At 65.1% G+C, this 9,480-nt stretch overlaps 2 protein-coding genes across 2 annotated transcripts; one reads left to right on the forward strand and one right to left on the reverse strand.

The window, feature by feature from the left end:
* Positions 1-108: 108 nt before the first annotated feature.
* Positions 109-3,068, reverse strand: FSCN2 (fascin actin-bundling protein 2, retinal). Its single transcript, NM_001177738.2, has 5 exons — positions 2,167-3,068; positions 923-1,079; positions 726-847; positions 476-643; positions 109-407 (listed from the first exon to the last, which is right to left on the reverse strand). Exons 1-5 carry the CDS (start codon positions 2,987-2,989, stop codon positions 202-204), a joined length of 1,476 nt encoding a protein of 491 aa, NP_001171209.1. The 5' UTR covers positions 2,990-3,068; the 3' UTR covers positions 109-201.
* A 3,394-nt stretch (positions 3,069-6,462) lies between these two features.
* LOC776816 (actin, cytoplasmic 2-like) lies at positions 6,463-9,387 on the forward strand. The gene is made up of 6 exons (NM_001308613.3): positions 6,463-6,541; positions 6,890-7,023; positions 7,119-7,358; positions 7,665-8,103; positions 8,217-8,398; positions 8,491-9,387. Exons 2-6 carry the CDS (start codon positions 6,901-6,903, stop codon positions 8,632-8,634), a joined length of 1,128 nt encoding a protein of 375 aa, NP_001295542.1. The 5' UTR covers positions 6,463-6,541; positions 6,890-6,900; the 3' UTR covers positions 8,635-9,387.
* Positions 9,388-9,480: the final 93 nt, after the last annotated feature.

The following is a 9,480-nucleotide window of genomic DNA, read 5'->3' on the forward strand; positions in this document are numbered from 1 at the left end:
TGCACGGCGTCCGCACCCTCCATTCGGGGTTATGGGGTCACGGGGAGGGGATGAAGGCAAGATCCTGACCCACCGCGCCCTGGCTGCGGAGGAAGAGGCCGTGCCCTGCTGCAATCCAGACGCACTTTAATGACGTGAGTTGGGGAGGGTGGGGGACGCGGCTGCTGCCATCGGTGCCACCGGGTCCCCCCGTCCCCGGGCTCAGTATTCCCAGAGCGTGGCCCGCAGCACCGACTCGCTGTCGGCCCGCAGGGTGCCGGCCGGGTCCCCACGCAGGTACCGCCCGTTCTTCCCTTTGATGGCGACGCGCCCGCGCTCCCGGAACTCGAAGAAGAAATCCTCGGAGAGGTCCCCGTCGCTGCAGACCGCCCCGCTGCTCGCCACGTACCAGAACTTTCCCCCCTGACCTGCGGAGAGCGCGGCGCCGTCAGTGAGGCCGTGGGGGGCCCCGCATCCCCCCCGTACCGCCACCCACCTCGGATCTGATAGGCGCCGTCGCTGAAGCCCACGTGGAAGACGTCGTAGACGGAGCGGTTGGAGTCGAGCAGGTTGGAGCCGCGGTGGTAGCAGACGAAGCCGTGCTCGCCCCGCAGCACCAGCATGGGCCGGTTGATCAGCTTCAGGGTGAACTCCTCGTCCTCCCCTGCGGCGGGGATGGGGCTGAGCGGGGCCGGGAGGGCACCGTCCCCATCACCCCCCACCTCCGGCCCCGGTTCCGCACTCACCCACGGCGTCGCTGACGGCCGCCAGCTGCCCGTTCCTCTTGGTGCACACATAGCGGCCGTTGCTGGCACGCAGGGCCACGCGCCGCCCGCGCCACTCGATGTCAAACATGGTGTTGGCAGCACTGGGTGACAGCACGGCAGCGTCACCGGGCTGCCCGCACCCCCCGGCCCGCCCTCCCCGGCCCTGCAGCACTCACACTTCGGTGGCCACAGCCTGGATGCCCCCGTGGGCCACCAGGGTCCAGTAGCTGCCAGCGTTGGTGTGCAGGCTGCACTTCTTGGTGTCACGGTCGATCTGCAGCTGGAAGGTCTCGTGGTTCAGCTCCTCGTCCTGGTTGGCCGACACGTTGACGCCTGCGGGTGGGAAGGGCCATCAGCACAGGGCCACGTGTGGGGCGTGTTGTGTCGACGTCCCCCCCCGGCCCCTCCCAGGGTAAATCCCTCCGGGAACAATCGCGCTAATTGGGCCCTTAATCTGATTGTGGTGTGCCCATCTGAGCAGCGCAGCCGTGCACAGACCCCTATTTATATCCCACCCGGCCCTAAGGAGCTTGGCACCGGCGTTCCCAGTGCCACGGGGACAGCAGGGCAGCTGGGGCCATGGCACGGCCCTGTGTGCCAGCTCTGGTTGTGAGCACTGTGTGTGCAAACATGCACGCCCCCGGCGCCTGGCACGCGCTCCATTCATGCACCAAACAGCCTTGCACACATGCAGAGCAGCATGCAGGTGAACATGCGCACACTGCTGCAAAGAGCCTTGCTGGCACACAGGTACGGGCTGCAGAGCTGTGCACCTGCAAAGACATGCACACACGCACGCAGACACACACACACAGGTTGCAAGGAGCTGCGTGCCTGACCTCGTGCTCACAGCGTTGCACATGCATGACCTGCACAGAAACATGCATGCACTGCAGCGCACTGCACAGAGCCTTGCACACGGATGTTTACGCACATAGCACATGGAGTGCTGCACAGCTCCACTGCCAGTCCCGAATGGGCCCCAGTGAGCACAGCCCCCCAGGGCAGCCTCTGAGCACCCCACACTGCAGCCGGCCGTGGGGCTGTGGTCACACACTGACCCCAGGCAGAGGCTGCTTTTATAGGGTCTCCTCCCAGGGTGGGGGTCCTGGACATGCTCTCGTGATGACCCACACCTGGGGCTGACTGACCTTGGGGTCCCCCGGGCCCTGTCCTCCCAGCAGGGGCTGTTTTCATAGGATCTCCTCCCCCTGCAGAGTGTTCCCAAGGAGACCTCCAGGGCCGGGGCTGCTTTGGGCTGAGCAATCCCCGGGGTCCCCCAGGTGCCCGTCCCCAAAGCGGGGGCTGCTTTGGTAGGGTCTCCTGTTGGTGCGGGGGTCCCGGCAGTGCTCTCAGGGAGCCCACGCTTTGGGCTGAGCGCCCCCCGGGGTCACGCCGTGCCCCATCGCTCGGCCCTTACCCTGCCGGATGGAGACGAATCTGCCGTTGGCTGCCGTGAACACCACCTGGGGGTGACTCTCCTCCAGATCGAAGAGTTCGTCCTTGCCCGGCTTGGAGCTGCGCCCGGACTTGAGCGTGCCGGTGGGCCCGGTGGGCGCCAGGTACTTCCCGTCACAGTCCTTGAAGGCCAGCTTGCCCGCCTTGAACTCCAGCGTGTATCCGGTGCGGGCGCCGGGCTCGGGCACCAGGATCCCATCGCAGCGCAGGTAGCGCTCGTCGGCGGTGCGCAGGCTGTACTTCTTGTCCTGGAAGCAGAGCGTGATGAGCGCGTCCACCCCCCAGGGCAGGTTGCTGTCGGTGGCGATCTCGTCCTCGTGGGCGCTCAGGTGCGCGTAGCGGCGGCGGCTGACGCTCAGCAGGTTGGCCTGCGGGTGCATGGCCAGGTGCACGGTCCACAGCTCGCCCTCGGTGATGCTGGGCGCGAAGCAGGACAGCCGGTCCTCGCGGCCGCCGAAGAAGCGCCGGTGCGGCGCCGACTGCAGCGCCCAGCGCCCGTCCGACTGCGTGATGATGCTGAAGCGCTCATCGCGGCCCGGCTGCTCGGCCTCGCAGCGCACCTGCCCGTCCTTGTCGGCCCCCAGGTAGCGGCCCAGGTGGCTCTTGAGGAAGACGACGGAGCTGTCGGCCTCGTCCTGCTCCAGCGTCCATATCTGCTTGCGCTTCAGGCTGGGCGCCGAGGCGTTCACCTTGTAGCCGAAGCTCTCCGCCGTCAGGTAGCGGCTCTCGCAGTTGATCAGCCCGAACTGGATCTTCAGGACCTGGTGGATCCCATTCGTTGGCATCTTCCGCCTCTGCCGGGGGGGGGGGCGGCCCCAGGGGGCTGCGGGGACGTCTGCGCTGCCGGGCGCCGCTGCCGCAATGGCCCCGCGGCACAGCTCGGCACGGCACGGCACGGCGCCGAGGGGGGGGGGGGACGCCCAATTAGGGGCAGGTGGGATTACGGAGCCCGGCCAGATTGCGGCTGGGTAACCCACCGCCCCGCGCCCTACGGCCCTACGGCAGCTCGACGCCCGGCACCGGGCAGCCCCGTGGGTGCGCAGCTCCGGCTCTCGGCGTCCCACCGCGGAGCCGTGGGTGGAAAACTTGGGTGGGAACCCGATCTGGGCGCACGGATCCGTTCCCCGCAGGCTAAGGTTACCGGCCTCTCTGATTCAGCAGCGGGTCACCTCCCGGCACGCCGCCTCCCGGCCAGCCCCTAAGCGCCTTACAATTAGCCAGGCATTTTGATTAGTTTAAACCCTTTATCCTGCTTTGGGGCCCTCGGCCTCCATCTGTCCTGCGGCCCCAAATCCCCCCCATGGCTGTGGCTCAGGGTCACGCAGCCCTGTGTCCGTGGTGGGACGGAGATGAGCATTGGGCATCGTCACCATCGTGCCGTGTGTCGGGCACTGCAGTGCGGGCACCTCCAGGGCAGTGTGTTGGGCACCATAGGATGGGCACCTCAGGACTGTGTGTCGGGCACCGTGGTGTCGTGTGTTGGGCATTATGGGATGGGAATCTTCACTGCTGTGTTTTGGGCATTGCGGTGCCATGTGTTGGGTATCATGGAATTAGGTCCTCCAGTGCCATGTGTTGGGCATCACAGTGCCGTGTTTTGGGTACTGCAGTATGGGGACCTCCAGTGCCACGTGTTGGGCATCGTGGTGCCATGAGTTGGGCATTGCAATATGGGGACCTCCAGCGCCATATGTCGGGCACTGTGGTGCCGTGTGTTGGCATGATGGATGGCGTCCTACGGTGCCACGTGTCCCCCAGCACAAGGATGCTGCTGGGGACGCTTGGGCTGAGCCCACCCCAATCCCATGATGTGGGTGCTGCCCTATGGGGGCACGGAGGGCCGTGGGGATGGGCGGTGTCCCCTGAGCAGTCACACCCGGTCCCCAACGCCCGGCTCTGTGTTCCCACAGCCTCCTTCCCCCCCCCGGCTCCGGTGTCAGCGTGGCGGCGGCGAGTTATTGTTCCCGAAAATAGGTCCCGGGGATTGTTTGCCTCATGACTTTTTCATGGCTCTCCCTTTACTGTGCCTGGGAGGGGGGGGGGGGGGCACGGCGGCCCCCAGCGCTGCGTTACACGAGCTGCATGGCGCGCTGAAACTGACCCCCACCGAAATGGATACGGCTTGGCTTTCGGGCTGGGGGGGGCTAAGTGGGTCAGGGTCCTGCAGAGGGGCTGGGGGGCGGTGGGGGGGGGGCATCCTGTGGTGCTGCTGGGAGGTGTGCGGTGCGAGAGCTGAGAGCCGCATTGGCACGCACAGATGCCGCCCCCATCCCAAATACTGGGGGGGCGTTGCCATGGGGGGGTCTGCCCCACCCTGTTGTTCCCCCCCCGCCATGTTTGGGTGTGACGGGGGGGAGGGGGTCCAGGGATGGGTGTCAGGGATGGGTGTGGGGGGGGACACATTGCGCAACGCCCCGCCGTCCCCGTGACAACGGCGGGGGGAGTGGGGGGGGGGGGGGGCTGTCACTGTCACCACGACGACAGAGCTCTGCGCACGGCGGGGGGGGGGAGGGGGGGGGGGCACCGCATCAGCACCGGGGGGACCTTCACTCGAAGGGCGGGGGGGGGCGGAGGAGGGGAGCGGGAGGAGGAGGAGGAGGAGGAAGGAGAACGACGTGCACCGTGCGCTTCCTCCTCCTCCTCCTCTTCCTCCTCCCGCTCCCCCCTCCCCGGGCGAAAGTCCCCGCGGGGGCGGTTTCGGTGCCGGGCGCGGCCGTGCCACCGTCCCGATGTGCCCTAATATAGCCGTGCCGCGGTACCTGCGGCCCCGCCCGGCCCGGGGACATCACCCCACGCGTGGGACAGTGCCATACGTGGGGACGCGGCGCCCGCAGCCCCTCCCGCTGCCCCCCCCCGGCCCCGCTCTGCACACACGGCCGGCCGTCCCCATCCTCCATCCCAACGGCACCGCGGTGGCCCACGGGTGGTGCTGGAGCCGTGTTGGGCTGAGCGGCGCTGGGGATCCCTGGGAGGTGCAATGGGGAGCGGGGACAGTGCGTGGAAAGTGCCGCTGTGTCTGCATGGAGTGGGCACCCAACACGGCCGTGGGGCTCCGGTGTGGTCTGCGGGGCTCCCATATGATCGATGGAGCCCCAATATAATCCGTTGGGCTCCAGTATGGACTGCGAGGCGGCATCATGGTCCGTGGGGCTCTGACACAACCAACCTATTCAACCCGTGGGCACTGGCGTGGTCTGTGGGGCACCAATGCAACCCATTGGGTTCCAACATGGTTCTGGGGCTCCGTCATGGACAGCGGGGCACCAGTGCAGCCCATGGGTGCTGGCATGGCTCATGGGGCACCCATACGGAGCATGGAGCATCAACACAGACCATGGGGCACCAATATGGACCATGGGGCTCCAATGGGATCCATGGTCCATCGGGCTGCAGTGTGGCCTATGGGGCTCCAACATGGCCCTTGGGGCACCAATATGGTCCTTGGGACATCAGTACGGTCTGTGGGACACCATATGGTCCCTGGGGCTCCAACACAACCTGTTGTTGCTCCACAATGCCCCGCACGCCCCAGGCCCCCCTGCCCACCCCCTGAACCACCCCATGGCACAGTGTGGGTGCAGCACAGTGGGGTTGGCCCCGTGGCAATGATGCGGGATGCAGTGTTTTGGGGCATGGAGCACCACGTGCCCTCCAGCAGGGCCCGTGTCACCTGTGTGGGGTGACAGCCGTCCCCTATAGGGGTTGTCACGTATATGGGATGTCCCCTGTATGGGGCACCCCTATACAGGCAGCCCCTACACGGGATGCCCACTCCACACAGTGTCCCCTATATGAAATGTCCCCTATACGAGTGTCCCCGAGACGGGGCGTCCCCTACACGGGCTGTCACCCATAGGGGTGTCCCCTACACTCAGCGTCCCCTACAGAGGGGAGCGCCCCTGGGTGCCCCCCCCCCGTGTGCCCCCCGCTGGATCCCAGCACCGCACCGGGGGCCGCCCCGCACCCCTCCGCCCCCCGAGCCCGGTGGTACCGGGGGGGGCTCTGCCGTGGGGCGCTGTGCCGGGCCGGGGTGGCCGCCCCCCGCTTTGCCCCCCACCCCCACCCCTTCGCTTTGCCCCATGCAGGTTCCGGGGCGCTCGGGGCGGGGACGAGCCGGCAAGTCTCCCCACGTGGCCGGGTGCGGGCCAGCCAATGGGAGCGCGTGTTTCTGAAAGATCTCCATATATGGCGATGTTCTCGGCCGGGTGGGCGGGGCTGCCGCCCCCTGGGTATAAAAGCGCGGGGCTGGCAGCGGGACGGTCTCACTCCGCCGGCGGCAGCGGACCGCGTGCAGCGTCACCGCTCTCTTCAGCACCGGGCGCAGCCTCCCCGCACAGGTACGGCCCCGCGCCCCCTCCCCGGGGCTGCCGGCGGCTCGGGCGGTGCGCGCGATCCCGCGGGGTGTGCGGGGCGGGAGCGCGGCGGGGGTGGGGGGGGTCCCAGCGCCGCGCAGCGCCCCACAGGGCCGCACCCTTCCCCCCCCCCCCCCAATCCCCCCCGGTCCCGGTGCGGAGTGGCCGCGCCCGCTCCGAGCGCCGTTGGGGTGGGGCGGGATGCGCCGCGATTGGCTGCGGCTGCGCGTGACGTCACGGCGCGGGAGATTCGAATGGCGGCGGACGCGGCCACGGGCGGTGCGGGGGGGGCGGTGCGCATCGGCGGGGGGTGACGGTGCGGCCGTCCCGCAGAGCACCCCAGGATGGAAGAGGAGATCGCAGCGCTCGTGATCGACAATGGCTCCGGCATGTGCAAGGCGGGATTCGCCGGGGATGACGCTCCCCGCGCCGTGTTCCCGTCCATCGTGGGCCGCCCCCGGCACCAGGTGTGTGTGTGGGGCGGGGGGGTGCGGGGCGGGCTGGGTTGGGGGGGGGGTGTGCGGTGGGGCCGTGAGCGTTACTGACTGCGGTGTGCCTGTAGGGCGTGATGGTGGGCATGGGGCAGAAGGACAGCTATGTGGGCGATGAGGCGCAGAGCAAGAGGGGCATCCTGACCCTGAAGTACCCCATCGAGCACGGCATCGTCACCAACTGGGACGACATGGAGAAGATCTGGCACCACACCTTCTACAACGAGCTGCGCGTGGCGCCCGAGGAGCACCCGGTGCTGCTCACGGAGGCGCCGCTCAACCCCAAGGCCAACCGCGAGAAGATGACGCAGGTATGGCTGCTGCCCGCTGCACCGCCCTCCTCCTCCTCCTTTGGTTATGGCGCCCTAACCCTGAGCCATCTCTCTCCCACCATTTTCAGGGTTCTGTTCTCCTGGCATTTCCCCCCTGACGTCTCAGGTTTCTTTCAGTTGTGTTTTCTGCCTGCTTTTCTTTGCTTTTCCTTCACATCACAGTTGGTTTTTTTTTTTGTTGGTCTTTTTTTTTTTGCATGCCGGCATGCGTGTGCTAACACGGGTGTGAGTGACCCCACTGGGCTCTCAATGCTCAGTTCACTTATTTCGCCTCCCTTTTGACAGATCATGTTTGAGACCTTCAACACCCCTGCCATGTACGTGGCCATCCAGGCCGTGCTGTCCCTGTACGCCTCCGGTCGCACCACGGGCATCGTTATGGACTCTGGGGACGGTGTCACCCACACGGTGCCCATCTATGAGGGCTACGCTCTGCCCCACGCCATCCTGCGTCTGGACCTGGCCGGCCGCGACCTGACCGACTACCTCATGAAGATCCTGACAGAGAGGGGCTACAGCTTCACCACCACGGCTGAGAGGGAAATCGTGCGTGACATCAAAGAGAAGCTGTGCTACGTCGCCCTGGACTTCGAGCAGGAGATGGCCACTGCTGCCTCTTCCTCCTCCCTGGAGAAGAGCTACGAGCTGCCTGACGGGCAGGTCATCACCATCGGCAACGAGCGGTTCCGGTGTCCGGAGGCTCTGTTCCAACCCTCTTTCCTGGGTAGGTGTGGGTTGGAGCTGCGTGCGGAGGGAGGTGTGGGGCTGGGGGGTGCTGTGCGTGTGTGTGTATATGTGTGCAGCCTGTGACGTGCCCCCGCTTTCCCCCTCCACCAGGCATGGAGTCGTGCGGCATCCACGAGACCACTTTCAACTCCATCATGAAGTGTGATGTCGACATCAGGAAGGATCTGTACGCCAACACGGTGCTGTCCGGCGGTACCACCATGTACCCCGGCATCGCCGACAGAATGCAGAAGGAGATCACAGCCCTGGCACCCAGCACGATGAAGATCAAGGTAAGGAGCTCTGCCCCGTCCCCAGCAGCTCGGGGCGGTGGGGAGGAGGAGGAGGAGGCACGGGGCAGCCCTGACCACCTCTCTCATTGCAGATCATCGCCCCTCCGGAGCGTAAGTACTCGGTGTGGATCGGCGGCTCCATCCTGGCCTCCCTATCCACCTTCCAGCAGATGTGGATCAGCAAGCAGGAGTATGACGAGTCCGGCCCATCCATCGTGCACCGTAAATGCTTCTAAACGGACTGCTGGCAGGTGCACAGCATCTGCTGCATGAGTCGTCTCACTAGTATACGTTTGCCCTGGCAAATCTATACACCTCATGCTAGCCTCATAAAACTGGAATAAGCCTTCTTTCAAAAGAAACTTTGCCCTTGGAAAGTCTGTACCTGATGTTAGATGTGTCAGCACTGGATTGTCGAGCTGGCCCTTGATTTGACCTTGTATTCGAGTCCACCGTTCCTTCGGTGCACACCTTTTAGAGAAATACCCTGCACAGATCTGCGCGGGGGGGCTGTGCTGCGTGCCCAGATGTGTACAGGGTATTGAGAGTCGGTCAGGCTTCCATCCAGTGCGGAGTATTCCAGATTTGGTGTAGAGGCTGGTAGGAGTCCATCCACACCCACTTCTGTCGCCGCCGTTCTAAGCAAGGTTGGGAAACATATCGCATCCGAGCCTTACCAACCAGCCCTCCTCCTCCCCTCTGCAACCACCACGGGGCTGAGGTTCCTCAACGCGGGTTGCTGAAACTTGGCATTGACACCTGTAAATTTATGCATCGTTTTAATTTATGTAAGACTTTTTTTTTTCTTTTTTTTTTCCTTTTTTGGGTTGTTTTTTTTTTTTTTGTACGTTGCCTTAAATGTTCTCACGTGATGGTAGGAAACCAAATTGGGAAAGTCATCCTCCAGGTTGAGAAAATTGTTAACGCCCAACGACACATCATTGTGTAAGGAAATAATAATAAAGGAAAAAAGCTGCAGTAAACTCCAACTTGGGGTGCTGTGTGTGTGTGTGAGGGGATGGGGGGGCCCTATGGGGCTGTCCCGTGGGTAAAAGGGGGGCCCAGGAGGGGTGGCTCGGGGT

The sequence above is a fragment of the Gallus gallus genome, chromosome 18, assembly GCF_016699485.2.
Source record: "Gallus gallus isolate bGalGal1 chromosome 18, bGalGal1.mat.broiler.GRCg7b, whole genome shotgun sequence".
In the NCBI taxonomy this organism is placed as follows: Eukaryota; Metazoa; Chordata; class Aves; order Galliformes; family Phasianidae; genus Gallus; species Gallus gallus.

Excerpts from the sequence above, each read along its gene's own strand:
- FSCN2 (NM_001177738.2), bottom strand. The coding sequence starts at position 2,989 with ATGCCAACGAATGGGATCCACCAGGTCCTGAAGATCCAGTTCGGGCTG. Across the intron at positions 1,080-2,166 it reads ATTCGTCTCCATCCGGCAGG|GCGTCAACGTGTCGGCCAAC; the intron begins GTAAGGGCCGAG and ends TCCCACCCGCAG. Across the intron at positions 848-922 it reads CAGGCTGTGGCCACCGAAGT|TGCTGCCAACACCATGTTTG; the intron begins GTGAGTGCTGCA and ends GCTGTCACCCAG.
- LOC776816 (NM_001308613.3), top strand. The coding sequence starts at position 6,901 with ATGGAAGAGGAGATCGCAGCGCTCGTGATCGACAATGGCTCCGGCATG. Across the intron at positions 7,359-7,664 it reads ACCGCGAGAAGATGACGCAG|ATCATGTTTGAGACCTTCAA; the intron begins GTATGGCTGCTG and ends CCCTTTTGACAG. Across the intron at positions 8,399-8,490 it reads CCAGCACGATGAAGATCAAG|ATCATCGCCCCTCCGGAGCG; the intron begins GTAAGGAGCTCT and ends CTCTCATTGCAG.